This window comes from Esox lucius, chromosome 4 (genome assembly GCF_011004845.1).
Source record: "Esox lucius isolate fEsoLuc1 chromosome 4, fEsoLuc1.pri, whole genome shotgun sequence".
NCBI lineage: Eukaryota > Metazoa > Chordata > Actinopteri > Esociformes > Esocidae > Esox > Esox lucius.
In genome coordinates this window covers 17,238,988-17,258,279 of record NC_047572.1, presented here as the reverse complement: position 1 = coordinate 17,258,279, position 19,292 = coordinate 17,238,988, and the positions used below count along the sequence as shown (strand labels likewise).

At 43.3% G+C, this 19,292-nt stretch overlaps 3 protein-coding genes across 5 annotated transcripts; 1 reads left to right on the top strand and 2 right to left on the bottom strand.

Annotated features, from left to right (window-relative positions):
- The first annotated feature begins 917 nt into the window (after positions 1 to 917).
- Positions 918 to 2,993, top strand: zgc:162144 (RD3 domain-containing protein). Its single transcript, XM_010898372.2, has 3 exons — positions 918 to 1,160; positions 1,820 to 2,124; positions 2,299 to 2,993. Exons 2-3 carry the CDS (start codon positions 1,820 to 1,822, stop codon positions 2,660 to 2,662), a joined length of 669 nt encoding a protein of 222 aa, XP_010896674.1. The 5' UTR covers positions 918 to 1,160; the 3' UTR covers positions 2,663 to 2,993.
- Positions 2,994 to 3,169: 176 nt separating this feature from the next.
- On the bottom strand, positions 3,170 to 7,760 carry stx5a (syntaxin 5A). Of its 3 annotated transcripts, none has more exons than XM_010898373.5 (11): positions 7,524 to 7,760; positions 6,649 to 6,890; positions 6,421 to 6,494; positions 6,141 to 6,196; positions 5,975 to 6,045; positions 5,680 to 5,796; positions 5,521 to 5,577; positions 5,321 to 5,402; positions 5,124 to 5,230; positions 4,916 to 5,037; positions 4,630 to 4,789 (listed from the first exon to the last, which is right to left on the bottom strand). In XM_010898373.5, the coding sequence occupies exons 2-11, from the start codon at positions 6,709 to 6,711 to the stop codon at positions 4,630 to 4,632; spliced, it is 909 nt and encodes a 302-aa protein (XP_010896675.1). In that variant the 5' UTR covers positions 6,712 to 6,890; positions 7,524 to 7,760. The 3 variants fall into 3 exon arrangements, with proteins under 3 accessions (XP_034147586.1, XP_010896675.1, XP_010896677.1); XM_010898375.4 differs by lacking the exon at positions 7,524 to 7,760 and adding an exon at positions 7,174 to 7,481; XM_034291695.1 differs by lacking the exon at positions 7,524 to 7,760 and having other exon boundaries at positions 3,170 to 4,789; positions 6,649 to 6,711.
- A 5,067-nt stretch (positions 7,761 to 12,827) lies between these two features.
- Positions 12,828 to 19,199, bottom strand: vegfba (vascular endothelial growth factor Ba). The gene is made up of 8 exons (XM_010898371.4): positions 17,996 to 19,199; positions 16,352 to 16,397; positions 15,665 to 15,861; positions 15,424 to 15,497; positions 15,192 to 15,224; positions 14,340 to 14,420; positions 13,417 to 13,581; positions 12,828 to 13,237 (listed from the first exon to the last, which is right to left on the bottom strand). Exons 1-8 carry the CDS (start codon positions 18,071 to 18,073, stop codon positions 13,216 to 13,218), a joined length of 696 nt encoding a protein of 231 aa, XP_010896673.1. The 5' UTR covers positions 18,074 to 19,199; the 3' UTR covers positions 12,828 to 13,215.
- Positions 19,200 to 19,292: the final 93 nt, after the last annotated feature.

Here is a 19,292-nt window from a genome sequence, read left to right as displayed (position 1 = left end):
TATCATTTCTGCAAATGGATGATTCTTAGATGAAAGCAAAGTTTGAGGGACACAATTATTATTTCAATTAAAAATTATTATTTTTAACCATGCCAGTGACTATATTTCCTATTCAAACTCATTTCATGTATGTTTTTATGGAAAACAAGGACATTTCTAAGGGACCCCAAACTTTTGAACTGTATGTACTGTATATACAAAATAAATGGAGCCTGGAGTACAGGTTACCTCTCTAAATGTAGCAACCCATCTGGGTTTCCACACCACTCAGCACTGAGGTGGATTTAAACTGCCTCAGACCTAATCTCAGATTACACTCAAATCCAGACAATGATACCTGGAACTGCATTGTCAACAACTGCATTGTCATCATTATGGACTAATTATCGTTGTTGATGATACTATTTCTGTCACTAATGAGATACTGTTAGAATGTCTTCCAGGAATTTTGGAAATACTGTGCCAATGTCAGATGTAACTAGGGCTTCACCTTTTTTAAACACAATTATAATTCATACAAATAACAACACAGCTCGACCAACCAGTAGTCAAAATTCTTCCCCATGAGTAGAGCACTCATATTGTGTAGCACACTTCTGTTTAAATGCCATATATCAGTGAGGGAACAGTAGATTTGTCCTCCTTCCATGAAGATGTTTGTTGTCATATTGTGATGTATATGCCCGAATGGGGAAATATCCTTTACTGGACCTACTCCTTAGGGAATGACAGATGCTTATATATCAAAATGGCTGGGCACCCCTGCTTCTACACAACTCTTGAAGACTGACTCACTGGAAATGGCTACACAGACACATGTCTTGAAATACCTCCAAGTGTGCTTATGAGGTAAGTCCTGTCATGAGGCAAAACACCTGTCAATCACTCAATGTATTAATACAGGATTATATTTATTGTCCGTCACAAACAAATACATATGACTATCTGCCACGGACCTTCAAGGTAGCAAGGTGGTCAGTTAGTGGTGTGTAAAAGTGACGGTAGATACTTTACATTTTCTTTCAAAAATATTTATTTTGCAGCTGCATACCAAAGAACACCTTTTTCATACTGTGAAACAATGACATTGCCTGCTTCTTGATAAGAAGATTGGTAACATTCAAGGACTGTTCAAAAACTGACTCCAAAATTTGGTTAAGGTAAGCCATCAGATTTGGTTGACTATGCATTATGTATTGTATGCATGTGGCTTGAAAAAGACAGGACATCTAAGGCAGAATCAACATAGTTGTAGTGGGCGTTAATACCTGCCTTGACAGTTATCTCACTGGATATGTTTATTATCTACCTAACAAAGCACTTACTTGGCTAAGATTTAAGTACAAATGAAAATCAAGTTCAAAATGAATTTGCAGCATGAACAATGTTTACAGACATGGTGTTGGTCCTCATCCACACTAATTCCTCACTCCGTTTACTTGATGTCCCTCTTAACAGCCCTTGATCGAGATACATTTTCTTGTCAGTTGTTCAGCAAATCCAACTCAAATTTGACCTGTACTATATTCCAACTGTTTATATAGAGACAAAAACATCTGTAGGATGGAGAGGGTGGGGCAGAGGGCCACGGCACAGGGTGACTGTTGCTGTGTAGTTGCCGGGGAGGGGGCGGAATGGCAGGCAATTACATCCAGGATTTAAAACCAGCAATCCTCCACTTGCCAGCTCACTCCCTAACAAATGGTTCCTTGACTGGCAGCCCTCCAGGTTATGCCTTGGGCCTCTCACCAACAGGCTAGCGGCTGAATTCTATCAGGTATGAGTACAGTGGATTGAATGGGTTTTCGTCCCTCCGTAGATGTTCCCCTGGTCGGCTGTGTTTTCTCTGGAGCCGAAGGTGCCTGGACAGCGCACAGCGGAGGAACTGGTCACCAACACCCTGATGCTGGAGCTGGGGGCCATGATGAAGCGCACTGATCGAATCCGCCTAGAGAGGGCTACCAAAGAAGGAAGACGCCGCCGCAGCTCCTCTTCCGCTGACTACAGCTGGCTGGCCACGGTCCCGACCCACCAACCCTACGAGCTGACCCCCCAAGACCTGATAGAGCTGCAGGAACTGTGTGCCAGAGTGCCCCCAGCTCAATGTGGCCCAGTCATTGTCAGGTGACTTGTTACCATATCAGTGTCACTGTTCAGGGTAGATGAGATTCATCCTTATTTTTAACTGGTTGTTAGTAAAATAAATATTAATAAAAAAAGTTTCCTGTCGGTCAATCTGCATCCTTAACTGAATAATCAAGGCCACTCCTATTTTTATTTTAAACCTCTTTCCTCCAGGTTTCGGAACCTTGTGACGGAGATCGAGCCGGAGGTTCACGAAGTGGCCCGTCTGTTCCGCACGGTCATACGGGACTGCGTAGAGGGAGACGAGGAGCACGAGATGAGGATGCAGTCAGGTAGCTTCGACAAACAGCGCAGCAAGAGCCTCTCTTTCGTAACCTTCCGATCCAAGTTCCGACCCGTTCCCTTCAGGGGCGGGGTCCTGGGCGGGTTGCGTGGCAACCTGCAGGAGGAGTCCAGCTGGTACGAGGAAGAGGTGGATGAGCAGGAGGGAGCAGCAAATATGGCAAGAGCAGCCCGGAGGGGTAGGAGCATGAGTATGCCTGATATAAGCCCCATGGAGCAGAGCGCTTTGGGCTGAGGGGTGGAAGGAGAACAGGGGAGGAGATTGGTAGGGGAATGAGAATTAAAAGCAAAAGGTCAAAAGTGTCTCAGATATTTGAGATGCCACACCAGGACGGCTCTCACCTCAGTCAATGGAAATCTGTTGAAAACAAACAGTTTAGACATAGGGACACTGTTACATCAACCTCTCATGAATAAGCGCAAGACTAGAATAGAAGCTCAGCCAGCCAATGTCATAATATTTCTGATATTGTTTTTTTTTTATTGTGAATTACATTTTCTGAACATGTTAACAATTGGAGTGCATGTAATTTTGCGTAAAATAAAATCTGGTTTTCAAACAGGAAGTCTTTGTTAATCAGTTTGTTTGTTCCTTCCTTTGGGCCCTAATAGAGTGGGGTTATCACTCCTGCATAGCTTTGTTTCAAATCCTGTCCTTTCACTGGCATAGTCACCATATAACAGGTCATTTAATCACACTTCATTAGTCCTCTTAGTTAGGAATAAGTGTCCATTGCACAACTTCCTGATTGTTCTTCTTTAATATGCACTTAATTTCAATACATTATCACTATTTGCACTTTGTACACAGAAGTCAAGGCAATGGGCAAAAAAAAAAAAGAGGGAAGGAATAGGAGTTTTCATATTTAAAACATTCTGGTTGTTAAATAATAGCCTGCACATAAACATCTGTCCTCGGAGAGGCATGTAGACGACAGAGTCTATAAAGCAGTGAGGTCTAAACTGACAAACTGCAGAGAATTTGCAGATGTTTGTTAAACAAATTTGCTTCACGAACATACTTTAAGTCCTACATAACCTAGTAACCCAGTCATAACCAGTGAGATGTCACCTGTTCATAGCCAAAAATAAAATAAAAAAATAACTCTTGATGAAGGTTTATCACAAATGACCATGGAAAGTAGTAACATAGGATTCATACGAAATAAAACCCTATCCCCCATTTGGGGCTTTATTTCATCCAGGTCAAAGCAGGGTACTAAATAGAAAATAGTAAGTTGGGATACACACGCAGGCAACAGCACAAAGACAGCCCTGTGCGAGCTGTTAAATCTGCATTAATAGATACAGTACTAATTGACCAGGTCTGACCAGTCACATTGTGTTTACGATTGGGTCTAAAACAAGTTCTTCAATTTAACACCTCCTTTACCCCATTAACAGCTTGGACCACAGAAGGTGCCTTGTCACATTTCTTTGAAATTGAAAGTACCCATTTTGGCAAATAAGAGAACTTTGAAGCAAAAATAAATTAAAATAAACAAAAACAGGTTCTCTCTCATGCGTAGCGTGAATGATAGTGAGAAATGTTAGTCTCTTTAGTAAAAAGAGATTAAGAATGAGAGACAAAAATGAAAGATGACATTTTGAGAAAGAATCTCCAGCCTGTTGTGTGGCCCTCATGTCAAGTACAGGAAGCTGATGAGCAATTCCTGATTTGCTGTAAATGGGGTAAAAGAAAATCAACCAAAAACCAAAACTAGTTTGCAGAATCAAACCATTAAATAATATCAATTTTTGATTAAATGTTTATGAATTAGTCTCTAAAAAGAAAGAAATGAACAGAAAATTATTCTGTTGATAGTAAACAAAGTGTGTTTTGATACAATATCCTTTTCATTAGGGGTACTTCAGAAATCTCTGCAGGGAGAGAAAAAACTACTAGAAATGATAGAGTGACTCCAGTATCACTCTTCAAGACTTCAGACTGCAGACTAATAACATTGTTTCTTGGTCCGCTGGATCTAAATTCCAAAACCATCTAATAACACTCAACCAGTCCCACTGTTCTGTTGCTTTGGCAAGCCTTGGTCACAGTCCAACTTCCTCACTGTCTTATGTCAGATAGCATGACTGTCTGAGCTACTGGTTGACTAACGTTTCATGGGAGCGACACCAACTGTCAGAAAAAAAATTACTTTTCCCTCTTCCATATCTTCCTCCTCTGTAGTTTCTCCCCGTTTAGGCAAGGAAGACCACAAAGATGATGAAAAAGACAATGAGGACAAGGAAGATCTTGACCATGAGCCAGCGATTGGAGGAGACAGACTGGAAGTACTTGAGGATCTCTGTGTGAGCCATTTCCACGTTGAGTTGAGTGTCCTCCACGTTAGCGTCAATCCTACAGAGCAGAAACACATGGGGCCTTTAGAGAAAGCACTGGCAGGGCCCCCCACACACACCCACAAACTCCTCTTTTCCATCTACCCCTTCATATTTCTCTCATCCATCCCGTTCCCCCCCTCACCTCTGTACGGTCTCCTCCTGCTCCTTCACCATGTGAGCCAGCTGCTGGAAGATGGAGCCCAGTTCCACAATGGTGCTCTCAATATTCTGCATGGTGTCTGCCCGGCTCTGAATGTACGAGTCCTACGCCAAAACAAAAAACACATTATAGCAGCACAGTGGGACACGGAGAAAACTACAAGGAGAGCCAGAGGGAGACGCACACAGACCTGCTCGTCGATGAGCTGGAGCTGCAGAGGGTTGGACTGGTTGTCCATGTCGATGGAAACCTCACCCCCCATACTCCTCGACTCATCCTGCATCAACACCGAACTCCCTGACGAAAAGGCAAAGAGAGGATTGTCAGTGATATAGGAGACCGCTGGGATGGGATTACTCCAAAAACGTTTGAAGCGTGCCATCTTACTAAAATTGTTGGCAAGGAGAGGAGAAGATGAGACACGGGGCTGGGAGAACTGGTCTCTTCTGCTCTTCTGCTGCTTCAGGTTCTGCAGAGTGAGAGAGAGAGTGAGAGGACAACAGAGGTACCATGCAATAATTCTATTTTTTTTTTTAGGTTTAATGACCAAAAGGTTTCAGAGGGGCCAAAAGTTCAGTGAATCCTACCTCGGTTCTAACTTCTAGAACCGACTTGAAGTCATTGGACATAGACGCCAGCTTGGACTGCAACCGAGAAAATCTGCATGTTAACATTTATGTAATGAGACATATCTTAGAGATGAGATGTTCTCATCAGTTACAAAGTGGAGAGACTCTGGCAGTCACCTGGAGGGAGACCACTATGGTGTTTGAATGGGTCTGAATGTGTCTGCCACCTGGTGCTCCACGGGAACGGATCAGGCCCTGAAGTTGGGCTATCTGCTTATTTAGGCTGTTAATGTCCTGAGAGGGGAATCGAGCACACAGAATAAGTCACAGGCCACGCCCACTGACACAGCCAGGTTTCTCTCTTACCCAGAGTCACCTGGCCGACTGGTCCATCGTGTTTGCCATTTATAGTTCCCAAAGAGAAACGACTGCCTTTCCTGTGACGGCGTCAATTCAAACAAAAGGTTTTCACCTGCTTGATGATATAGGTTAACTCCTCGATCTCCACGGCCTTGTCATCGAATAAAGACTTTCTTTTAGCCACTGAAAAGGTCAAAACAGACATTTATCAACATCTTTGACAAAACAAGGTATTCAAAATAGTTATTGTTGAAACATAAATATTCACCTATACTTACATATAGTGAGCTTCTCCAGTTTGGCAAACGTATTGCTTAAGTCCTTCCCTATTCTCCTACAGGAGTTAAAAGGAGAGATTTACATCTCAATGATAACATGAACACATCAGAGGGGGGCTGCATTACAAAGAGATTGTACAAGGATAGTGATCAAAACACTGTGTCAAAACCAATAGCAATTGCCAATTCACAAAACTTCCACCAAGAAGCTGGCAGCAACACACAACCTAGTTGTGTACAGTTTAAGTTTGAAGGCAATAACATTGCCAGTGGGACTCACTTGGCCATGAGAGTGAAGTCACTGCGCTGCTTGAGAGCACTGAGGGCTGGTTTGCTGATGGCATGAATGCCATTCTGCAGAGAAAGCAAGTGAAAGAGATAGGGGTGAAAATGTGGTCTTCTGTACCACATTTTATGACTGAATGAAATGTAACCAGTGTGCCTCCTATAGTTACTACGCCTTAATCAGATGGGTATTTCAACATCACTGCCATTGACTCTCACATACCGGTCTACTCTGTAGGGATTTACAGGCGGACTGGAACTCGTTGGTCCGATCTCGGCACGTCATCCTGGTACCTCACCAGCCTGCACTGGGCACAACACTTCTGAACGATCTCGGCAGTGCACGAGAGAGGTGGATCTTCTCCCGAGGAAACTATCACTCCAGAAGTAGCTACACCTCCTTATGTCAACTACGAAAAGCGGGCCGTCGATCCATGTCCATGGTTGCTCACACTGTCAATATATCTGTAATATGACATGGTAGTAGAAAGCCAAATTACATCTTGTTACAGTTAGTCATTTGTGACCTAGGCTGTCAACCAAGCAAGTTAGTCAACGTTACCAATAATACATAGAACGTCTCAGATTTTCCCAACAGCTTTGCCAGTTTGATTAGCAACTCAACATTAGCCCATGACTCCCTTACTGTATAAGTACGGTTTGTGGTTAGCATAATCAACATTACGGAAACCAACTAAAAACGAAACTACAACCACAGTCAGTAGTATACATAAACAACTACTGTTACCTAATATCGACCAACTTGATTTACTTCTCGATGTATCTGTTGTCATTTAACTACTAGTTTATAGACAAATTAAAACTAATTACGAAAGGCTAACGTTGACTACATACATAGCCAACGAGTCGCGTTGGCTTGCTAAAAGACCAGACACTCAATCACATCAGCTGATTTGAAGCTAACGCAAGAACCATACAGCGCGTTAGCTTGATAGCTACTATCGCATTACCGTTCTAATCTAACCCCGCCTAGGTTACTGACGTAGCTTGATTTCTTTGTTTAACGGAATCACATGTTATGGTGTTAATTAAACGTATATGCGTCATTAATCAATACATATGAAGATTTCAACTTACTATGAATACAATTCCACAAGACGTAGATCTTCCGATGTTTTTAGCAATCCGAATACGGGGGAGTGAAAGTTTGAATCCGGGTCATTTGGATCTTGACGTCATTGCCACGTACACCACATTGAGCCCCAACTTAAATACACCACCAGATGTCGCCTTGTCTTATGTTTTCCAAAAGCCTATACAACGACATTCAAGTACATTCGACCAGAATACACACATTTAACTCGAACGTATGCCATTTAACCTCTATAATAAAGGTAATCAAATATTTTTTAATGAACCAGTTAAATGTAATATTATGGTGGAATTAAAGAAATGCGTGGTAAGTGAGACATATTACAGCTGAGATAATGGTTAATACCAAATGTAATACATGTAATCAAATGCACGTCTCAACCGATTAAATAGAGAGACAGAAAGAAAATAGCTTGACAGTTGAATACAGGTAGAGAGATAACATCCAGGACTTGCCTAGATCTCGTTATACCTACCGGCACCCACATCCTTTCTTTAACAGGAGCTGGCATGTTCAGGCCACAACCATTCCATCACCTATCTTCTCCCCATCACCTTCCTTCTCCCCGAAACCACTCTCCTCTACCCATCTCCTCTATTTCCCCCTGAATCTCTAATGTTCCCTCTCCACCTCAAACCCCTTTGATGATTAAAGCCTATGTTTTCCTGATAATGCAGAAACAATAACTGCATATGAATCTTTCACTGGTTTCTATGTAATCAAATTACTGTTATTATTTTACAATGAGTTAAAGCAGCATGTTTCGGTAACAGATAACAGAGCTTTGTTTTTCATTTGTTAACTGAAGTCACAGGGGCCTTTAAACAACATTAATTTTCCTGTCAGGGGGAGACATGGCCATAGTCAACACACAAAACATACACACGCGCACAATGTAGTCCTACAATGACTGGCACTCACTCTCTCTCCCGCACAAAGAGATACCATCTAACAACACACACAGTCCAGATTACCGTCCACTACCTGTTTTAGCACAGCTGCTGCTACAAAAGCAGAGGAAAACAAGTCTGAGGTTTTTATCATTGGAAAAACACAACAGAGAAAGGTGGAAAAATACAGGAAACTGATTTCACAGATGGAAAGGACAAAGAATGGGAGGGGGAGCGAGAGAGAGTGGGAGAGGGATGAAGAGGGAAGGATAAAAAGAGAGTGAGGGAGACATTGACTTTCAGGGACGGTTAAATGACTAACAAAACATTGGTCCTCAGGAACACCAACAATTTATCTGAGGCAGGCAGGTCCAGTAGATTCTTCTGTAACATGACAGGCTCCTGGGATGTTATTGGAGGGTAGATGCCATTTTACTAAAAGAGTGGAATTGGATGAATGGTTGAAAAAACATCAATGTCTCCTGATGGATGAGTCACTCTCTCTTCCCCCGTTCCCTGGATCTTGTGCAGGCTTCTATATTTAGTCACTGGCAGAATGCCCTCCATGGCAGGTAGGCCGGGCAGCATCAGCCTTGAGCTCACTCTCACTGGAGCTGACTCTCTCAGGATGGGGAGGGCCCCAAAAGACAGAAGGACAGACAGACAGTCTGAGCTGCCTATGTCAGGATGGGGAGGGCTCCAAAAGACAGAAGGACAGACAGACAGTCTGAGCTGCCTATGTCAGGATGGGGAGGGCTCCAAAAGACAGAAGGACAGACAGACAGTCTGAGCTGCCTATGTCAGGATGGGGAGGGCCCCAAAAGACAGAAGGACAGACAGACAGTCTGAGCTGCCTATGTCAGGATGGGGAGGGCTCCAAAAGACAGAAGGACAGACAGACAGTCTGAGCTGCCTATGTCAGGATGGGGAGGGCTCCAAAAGTTCAATTACGTCACTGAGAAAGAGAGACTGGATGGAAAATTATAACTTATCTCAGCTGCTAAAAGAAATTGCAAAATTACACTATTTCCTACAGCCCCTCAAAGCCTTCCCCTGCCTCTCACTGCTTCTCACAACCTTTCACGGCATCTGCCTCAGACAGTGTACCAAATGATCTTTGTGCATCTTACTGCCTCTCTAAAGCCCTTAACGTCTCTCACATCCTCTCATTGAGCCTCACTGCCTCTCACGGCCTCTCTCGGCCCCCCACCACACACACACACGAATACACAGCGTGTCCTTTCCCGTGCCCTGACTCAGCATGGTTCAGGTGAGGAGAAGAGACAATATTATTTCTCATATCATCACGTCAGTCACACCCTTTCAATCCCGCCGTCCTTCCCTCCCAGGGTGTCAGTCTAATCATCAGCCTGTTTGTCTTTCATTACCGTTCAAAGAAATTAAACCGAAGAGAGGAACGGTCAAGAGGGAGGGAGGGAGGGCGAAAGAGGGAGAGAAATTCAAAGTGATCACAGGAGACACCATTTCAAGATCACTAAGAAAAACACAACATCTTACAAAAAAATAACAGGTTTCCTTTAATAATATCTGGAACATGATATCATGGTTGTTGTTTTTTTTTGTTTTTTTCTTCAACATGTCCTGCTTGTAACATCTTCATTAGTATGCTTTTTGTTTCCATAAACATTGAATTGATAACATTAAACTGTGACACAAACTGCATGGTACTATTGCACACATACATCGAGTAGGGCACAAATGGTGTAGCAGCAATAAACGTATCAGTGTTATACACATTACAATCAATTCTAATTATAGTAGTCTGTAACTTGGGAGTATAGTTGAAATGAATTACAAGACATTCTAAAGTATCCTCTACATCATACACAAGATTGTGTTCGGCTATATGACATCGTTAAGTCATCGTTATGTACTTTCAGTCAGGGTCTACCTGCTATAGCTAAGTACTAAGACACTGGGGGCTAGAATAGATCTACATGTACAGTATTCAGTATATAGGGTCCACTTTCATAGGTCTACAACACATTGGCTTAGGGAAGACTAGGTTCGTGCAGACAAGAGCAACCAGGACATTCATATTGGAAATGTCATGGACATCAGTAGTATATTATTGCATGAATGGAGCTCAATTAGCATTTAATCATCCCTTCTACTCTTCACTTTCTTTTCTTTGGGCCAACACTCAGTGACACAATTATGCTTTGCTAAATATATCACAGGGGTTTTGAACTGGTTTTCATCGGCCATCATTCACAGGGGAGGAGCTCACGGAAGCTTCTAGTTTTAGGGAGGGGTGAGGGGATGAATACTCAATAGGGCGGCACAGTGTTTGGTCTAACTTCACAAGGGACCAGCCTCAGAGCTGGAATTCAAACCCACTTTTAACATACAGCTCACAAGTCCCTCAGCCGTGTCTGTTAACAGGCCGACTTCAGGAAGAACACTGATATGACGTCAGATACTTTCCTCCCTTTATTTTGGACAGGAATGTGCTACTTCAGCTTACTCATAGGCAAATCTCAATCTCATACTTAGTAGCTTAATGAAAATATGCGTTGTTTTATTATCCTTTTGAAATAAAAGGGCAGTATAAAAAGGAATGTCAGTGAAATGAACACTTGGAATGTGCTGCTCATTCTGGACTTTTGACATTATAAGGGTTCTAGAGAGGTAGAGCATAGATGATAAGAAAAAATGAAGACATTTTCATTAATCAAATGTAGTGTTATAGGGTTCCTGCAGTTTTCTTACTCTACACAGCTCTTTGCATCCCTTATAGGGAGAGCCCACCTCCCTGATTCAGACAGAGCCCACCTCCCTGATTCAGACAGAACACATCTCCTTGATTCAGCAGTGACCACCTCCCTGATTCAGACAGAACACATCTCCCTGATTCAGCAGTGCCCACCTACCTGATTCAGACAGAACACATCTCCTTGATTCAGACAGAGCCCACCTCCCTGATTCAGCAGTGCCTGGCTCCCTGATTCAACCTGATGGCTACCCAAAGTAAATAGACCTGTAACTGTATCTGTAGCCTGCCATGCTAATGGACAAGCTGTTTAAACACTGATCATTTCTGAAACAGTCATGGACCACGGTTATGGACCAAGTCACATTTCAACAGCAACAAAATCTATTGGCGTAGGAGATGTGTATGATTCTATCAGAAATAAATACAATCCAGACACTTCTGCCATAATTGCTTCAACATAAACAGCATAAATACCATTAATGTATGTATTAGCTCAGGTTATTCTAAGTGCCGTAGATTTTTTCTAGTGATTCGTTTTAGCTACACTTTATGATGTTTATTATGTCCTATTTTATGGCTACCGCGAACTCTCTCCCTGTTTTAAATTCAACACAGTTGGCTATATGTTTGGCCACCTCATGTGTGTACAGTGGTATTACTTGGCCACCCAGCACAGCTCTTTATGTAGACGGATTAAGGATAAGCAAAAACAAAACAAAGAAACATTCCACAATATAGAACTATGAAGTACACAAAATGATGGCCACATAAAACAAAGTATGCAAATAAAATAAAATAGAAAAAAAGTAGAAAAAACATGGATATTTTTACTATTTATATTGCATGTACAAGAAAAGCTTATAGACACCTGCATGGATTTCTAATTGGAAATGTGTGTATGTATGTATGTGTGTGTGTGTGTGTGTGTGTGAATCAGAGGTCATTGGCAGCCTAACTCTATGAAGAAAAGGGTCCTATTTGTGTCCTTGAGTCTCGAAGCACATGATGACCTTTGTAATGTTTCGAAGCCTATTTGAATGTAAATTTGATTTGTGGATTCAAATAAAGCATTTAAAATGTGTGTGTGTGTGTGTGTGTGTGTGGGTGTGAACCCATGGACCGTAGCCAGACCTCATTATTGTAATTCTCCTCACTGGCCCACTAGTGTGAACAGCCCTTTCACTTCGGCCCGGAGAAATGGAGACAAAAAAACAAATACAACAAATGACAAAACCCCCCTGAGTGGTCCGGCCTGTGACCATATGCTAACGGGGCAGAAAAACCCATCTGAGCACTCCACAGACCAGTCAGTCCTGCTATTCAACTCACCCAGCTATTGGTCCATGAGTGTACAGCCTGATGGCTTATTACAACCTAACAAATGGCCGGTACTGCATGCGCGCGTGTCTTTTCTTAGCAAGACCATGGAATCGTTCTCCTAACCGAGACAACCCCCACCATATGAAGATAACCCTCGTTGTCTATTTTTTTTGTTTTTTGAAAAAACGGTTCTACTGCAGTTTTACGAGCGACACTGACCCGTCATGTCTCAGGGAAAGACAAGCAGAGATGTTCCCTCTGATCTGTGATCCGTGTCTTTAGTCTCTTCGTCTCCCAGTCCTACAGACGACGGGGGGGGGGGGGGGTGGGGGGGGGGGGGGGGGGGCTGCAATACCTCACTCTGCCCCAATACAAGCTGCAGGCTTTTCATTTGGTCCCACCCTTTGACCTTGTTAATAAGAGAGCATTACACGGATAAATGGGGACTGAACAAAAGCAGCTGACGGTGCCTTACGAAGCTGCATGATGACGACGTTAGCTGAGGGAACACGTACAAATACAGATATAGAGTTTGTGCACATACACTGTACATATATTTACACGCTACTGAAATACTGCACTGACTTGGTGTTTTTTGAGGGCACGGAGGACACAGAAAGGGACACATTTCCCACCCCACCACCTGGCAGGAAGGTACTCAGGACTGCGGTGAGCATGGCTGGGAAGGACTTGGGAACCAGTGACGAGACGGAAAGGAGAGGAAGAGCCTCACCGCCGCATAGCCGCACATCTAAAAACAAACAATGACAGAAAGAGTAAACATCAGCTTGATCAAACGCACGGCGCTTGGCTGCGGTTTGAGCGCGGTTGAATGCGATTGTGGGGCACGGTCGGTCACGGTTGGTTCTCCATCTGTGCTCGTGGCCAGTGCTCCGTAGGTGCGGCTGTTTGCGGTGACTGGTCACTGACCTGCACGTGTGCTGGTTGAGTCTCCTCCCTTTCAGGCTGCAGCTCTCAGCGCTGATGTTGCAATGACACCGACACGACTGCAGATCGAGCGCCCACCTCCTCCCCGGACACGGGGCACACCGAGGGCCTGGAGAGGGAGACGAGACGAGGGGGGCAGGGGACGTTCTGGAGGGGAGGAATTGGATAAATAATGGTCAAATTCAAAACTACACACCAGTGGATTTCCAAGTGAATGTTACACATAGACATGACAAGTAAGTATCTATACAGTATGTGGTGGAGGATGGAGCTGTCACTGTGCCCACACTAGAATTCTTTCCCTGGCCTCTTTAATGGGTTGTCTGGGGCTGGGAGTTAACCTCGACTGAGCAACAGCCTGTAAGCCCCTCCACAGTTGAATTAACACACCATGGTATTTCTGGGAGGCTAATGGACTTATTTAATGAAGTGGCTTATTTAATGAAGCAGAAAACGAGAGGCCATCTTTGTGTGGGTATTGTTGGGCTGTCACAGAGAGCGGGGTAAACAAAGAGAGAAGATGTAGCTGGGTTGCCAGAGAAATAATTAGTCACAAAATGGACAGATTTCACACCTGCCAGGAACTCAATGGGGTCTGGATAGAATGATGGATGGGACCAACAGTCACTGAGTAAACTATGACATGTATGAGAAGAACCGTTAACTGACAGCAGCATTACGGCTAGGGTATAATGAAAACTGGTTTAATTCTCCAGTTGGACTTTGTGAATGAGGCTTTCCGGGGAACTCTGAATGCGTGCAGGTATACACGTAGACACAGAGACACAAGACACTTGCTTAGACTTGTGCACAAAGCTTTTGGATTAGACAAAGGGAGAACAGAGTGAGCGCATAAGGGTTCAAATTGTGGTGATTGTATGAGGTGCATGTTTAGTTTAATTTACAGCGTTTGGATAGTTCCAGTTTTCTTTCGTTTGGATTTCCCTCTTTCCCTTTTCCTGCCATTCCTCTGAGGTTTTGAAGGCCTGCGGGTCAGAGACATAATGTCTACAGTCAGAGAACAATACATTACATTTGAAGATTAACATCCTGGATAGATTACACACATTTTGTTTTAAATGCCTCTAATTCAATTCTTGGGGATTTCCTTCGGGTCCATTGGTCTAATTATATATAAAGAAATGGTCTGGCTCTCTCTCACCGCCCTTTTATACTCTTCGCCTCAAACCTGCTCTCTGTCTCCAAAACTGTTCCTCTCAGTAGACCTTGACCTCTGTCAAACTCTGTTGGTCTAAGGCCAGCTAGTACCTCAGCCATTGGGTCAGGGGTGACCAGGGACACCCAAACGTGAAAGAGCAATAGTATCCCTACCCAGAATACTCACTGCTAATAGCTATACCTTAGCTTTACTTTATCCCTGCTCAGAAAATGACAATGTTAGCTATCCTACCGCTTGGGACACACAACACATTTAACATTTACAAGAGTATGTTACTTAGAAATGTTGTGAAATAGTATGAATTTCACACTGTTTTACAGCATTCATACTGTTTTACAGCACATCAATCCACTATGGCAACCAGAGCATTCATTCTGCATCACAGCTAATGCGTCTCTATGGAGACTGTGGCATGTGAAATGTCCTGTGGGGTATTAGGCTGGAGAATCAAACATGAGAACTCACTTAAGTATACAGGCAAACACACAACACACATACACACACGTGCACTGACAACCACTCTCTGACACACACACGCAAAATAACACTAACACTGTACACACATACAGTACTGTACCTAGTAGGGGCTGATAGTAGATTCTCTTTCAGTCTACAGGGAGAGAGAGGGTTATGTGAGGACACATCGGAAGAACAGAATCACTCAAGGTTATACCGGGAGGACAACAGGCATTAAATAGCCTGTCATTCCCTGGGCCAGATCAGAACCAGATTGTAGTGACTGTATGTGCTTGTGTGGGCCTGTGTGTGTTTGTGTGTGTGTGTGTGTGTCTGTGTGTACCTGCGCTCACCTGCACTCACACTGGCTGTGCTCAACGAAGTCTAACTCAATGAGCTCATGCTTCATGAAGGATGTCTTCATAAGCTGCAAAGGACAAAGACGCCAACCAGGTTAGCCTATCATTCTATTTCCCCAAGTGCGCGGTGTGTGTGATCGCATTTAGCTCTGTGTGAATGTATTCATGGGTTGTATGCACGTGTGTACTTCAACGACAAGAGTGTGCATGTGTGTGTGTGTGTGTATGTGTGTACCTCCATGGTGAGTGTGTGTGTGAGTGAGGGCACACACTCCAGGGCTTCATCAGAGCAGCACCCTCCACAGCGACGCACCGTCACACAGGAGGGAACGAAGAGGTGATGCGTCTCACCCGGTAGCTCGCGCCACACTTCCACCATGGTCTCCCTGGGCTCGCAACCACTCCGGGAGTACACCTCTAACCACCGTCGCACTGAGAGAGAGGGAGGAAAGGGAAAGACGTGAAAAGAAAGAAGCATTTCAGGCATGCGACATGGTTCCCACACATCTACTGTTTCCATTACATGGCACTGCATGAGAGTTAAACAAAGTCCTTTTCTGCATTTCTCACTAGCCAGCATCAATTTTCAACTTGTTCTACAGGATTTCATCCCTTGTCGAAGAGAACATCGTCTCCGGTCCCTTCCTATAGACTTTTATTCAGTGTTGTTCCTTCATATAGATTTTTACTCTATATTGTTCCTTCATATAGACTTTTTTCTCTGTTACCCTTTCCTATAGACTTCTACTCTATTATCCATTCCTATAGACTTTTGTTCTGTTGTCCCTTCATGTTGACATTTACTCTGTTGTAGCTTCTTATAGACTTGTACTCTATTGTCCCTTCATATACCGTTTTACTCTATACTACTCATCAGTACGGTAGTCATCAGTTGTTTGGTTATAATAGGGGGAGCAAGTACCTTCTCTGGATTTCGGGGTGGTGTCCACAGGTCTCCAGTGTGCTAGCTGTTTTAAAGAAAGTGAGGGAGAAGAAGCAGAGGTGGGCCAGGTGGGAAATCAGTGCACATTTTTAGCCTTATCTACACTGAGACCATCTAGAACCTCACAGGCTATAGCGAACTCTCACACTCTACCCTAACACCACATACCGTGGCCAGGTGATGAACACTCAAAAGACAAACCATGTAATTTGTCACACACACACACACACACACACACACACACACAGAGACAATATTAGGCCTGAGTGGACCAAGGCCACTGCTGAGAGAATTTAGACTTTGCCCAACTGCCCCTCTTAAAAAGCCCCACCCCCCCCCTCCCGGGCCCTCCCTGCTCTCTCCACATTTTCTGGTTTGGCCCAGTTTGAGTTCAACAATGTCTCATTTTTTGAACACATACAATAGTAGACAGGGATAACATATGAGTAACCAGAAATGTGTCTCAACATGCTGGTGCTTCATTACACTGCAAATTAATCAAGAAAATGACTCCAAGACTTCCCCTGGAAGAAGGTGATATTGTCATCCCAAAGGTATATATCTCTAAGCGTGTCTCTGTGAGTGTGTCTCTGTGAGTGTGTGTCTCTGTGAGCGTGTGTGATACTTGCACTGGTTTTTCTAAGAGGAGACCAAGCCCCTCCCAGTCTGGATGCATCTGATCCTGCCAGACACTGGGAATGGCACACTCACTCTCCTTCTGTCTCTCTGTCTCTGACACGTACGCGCGCACACACACACACACCGAGCCAAGCCAGCTCTTGTGGCAGCCCACACAACACCAGCTGCAGCCTCTGAGTCCTGAGCCTGTCTTATAGCCTCCAGAAACCTCATTAACCCAGCCTTTCCCAGGAGGACTAGCCACTGAGAACAACCCATTGTGACAGTGACTGTGTGTGAGGGAGTGAAAGAGTGAGAGATGGGGCCCCAATGGCAATATTTCTCCCAGGATGATCATGCCATGCAGGGTGAAACTCAACTGAGATTGAAATGATCTAATAACTTAGAGTGAAGTGTTCCCCAGTATGATTCCTGGTTCATGCTGTAGTGTCTAGAGCAGGTGACTGGATTACCAAACACAATGCCTGGAGCTGGTCCCACAGCCATTTCGCTTCCAGGCACTACTTGTTCTTGATATGAAGACTCCTAGACATAAATAAAACCTGACTGGTGTGTGTTATCTGAAAGTCTATGAAGACTACAATTTTTGCAAATTATTACCTATCCCCATAATGATCAGACTTACAGTACATCTGTATTGTGTTAGCAAGTACATGCCAGTCAGTCTGGCTGAGTGACATTTGGTCACATTGTGCCCATACACTGTCCAACAAGAACTAGTGAGTGGTGCTGTGAAAAATCTGTAAACCTTTCTAAACTAAAGACTGTCAATGCCAGTAGGGTTGGTCTATACACAGTGATTACCAGAAATATTTTTCAAACACTTATTTTGTCACTAGTTTCATATATCACTTTATATACTTGATTGCAAGAAGAATGCTTTTGAGCTTAAACCTTACCTGCAGTTTAACTAGCAAAGTATCTTACATATGTACATAGCTATAACAGCCGGTTAATCATAATGTAGTTAATTATTTGACATACCTTGGCATGGGAAATGGGTATTCTGGAGAGCATGAGGAACTGAAACATTCCTAGAATAACTTGAAGCATAATCCCCATTGTGCAGTACTCCAAAAGGCACGCAAAAGGTTCGGTCAATGAATTGGTGATTCGCTTTTGCTTTTCTCACCACTCAATCAATATTCCAATTGTATTCCTTAGTTTTCATCTTATGGAATGACAGCCCGGGTGGCATTCCCACAACGTTACTCGTGAACATAAAATTAATTTATCAAAATATTAAATTATGAATACTATAGCAATTAATTAAGCTCTGACTACAAAGAATGAGCAGCAATTTTAATTTAATCAAATGATCAATAATTACGACGAAATTGGAAACAGTGTTACAATTAATGACATATCAATCATCAATTTTGGCAATCAAGTACACTGATATGATAATAGCCCAATTTAATTTTCTCAGTTCACTTTTAATCCAATAGGCTACATTACAGTTACATCTATGTTACTGGAAGTTGTGCGAACTTTGAATGACGGACACGAATATTCCAATATCAGAGGTTTGGGTAGGCTATGTAAACCAGTAATATTCGCCAAATGGTCGAAAACCCATGAAACAGTCCGTAGATTAGCGTCAGTGGTGGCGTGACTACAGTTCCATTTATAGGCCCAAGGAGATATTTGTTGATATTATATCCATGCCTCCAAAAACGTTTTATTAAAAAAATATATCGTTACTTTAGGATCCAACACGGTTGTCTTCACGCAAATAGGTTAGATACCGCACGTACATTCAATGACACTGCGTAGCCTATCCACGGCGGTGTGTCTAAGAAATAAATGACGTTTCGTTGAAGACGCATTTACCGTCGCGACATGTCCTTTCAGCAATATGTCCTCTTCTGAGAATAAGATATTGAAGTTCATGGTGTCAGTGCAGTCCACATAAATTAACAGTTATAGCGTTTCTAAGTTTATGATCGTTTTCATCATATAATTTGCCCTTCAGATCACAAATAAAACACGCACTCGACGCTCACCGAATTCCGCGTAACGGTTGCACTGTCAACTTTTTTAAAATGACTCGGACGCACCCGCGCACTGGATACAGGTGTACGTACCCTTTCAATTCGTCATAAAGACGGTCAATCATTTACCACTCAACTCCGTCATTCTCAGACGCATTACACATTATTACATTGGATCCAATTACATTTGGTTGTCATGTATTAGCTCGCTACCTACTCTCTACCTTCTCTCTACCCCCCCCCCAACCACCACAAATACACACACAACCAGCTAGAAACATAAACAA

What these genes read in the sequence shown, in the direction of transcription:
- stx5a (XM_010898373.5), bottom strand. Translation starts at nt 6,711, where the DNA reads ATGACGTGCCGAGATCGGACCAACGAGTTCCAGTCCGCCTGTAAATCC. An exon ending in ACTGGAGAAGCTCACTATAT is followed by an intron (nt 6,046 to 6,140) that starts GTAAGTATAGGT and finishes TGACCTTTTCAG; the next exon opens with TGGCTAAAAGAAAGTCTTTA. An exon ending in CAGGAGGAGACCGTACAGAG is followed by an intron (nt 4,790 to 4,915) that starts GTGAGGGGGGGA and finishes TCTGCTCTGTAG; the next exon opens with GATTGACGCTAACGTGGAGG.
- zgc:162144 (XM_010898372.2), top strand. Translation starts at nt 1,820, where the DNA reads ATGTTCCCCTGGTCGGCTGTGTTTTCTCTGGAGCCGAAGGTGCCTGGA. An exon ending in TGTGGCCCAGTCATTGTCAG is followed by an intron (nt 2,125 to 2,298) that starts GTGACTTGTTAC and finishes TCTTTCCTCCAG; the next exon opens with GTTTCGGAACCTTGTGACGG.
- vegfba (XM_010898371.4), bottom strand. Translation starts at nt 18,073, where the DNA reads ATGGGGATTATGCTTCAAGTTATTCTAGGAATGTTTCAGTTCCTCATG. An exon ending in CACACACACTCACCATGGAG is followed by an intron (nt 15,498 to 15,664) that starts GTACACACATAC and finishes TGTCCTTTGCAG; the next exon opens with CTTATGAAGACATCCTTCAT. An exon ending in CTACTATCAGCCCCTACTAG is followed by an intron (nt 14,421 to 15,191) that starts GTACAGTACTGT and finishes TCTGACCCGCAG; the next exon opens with GCCTTCAAAACCTCAGAGGA.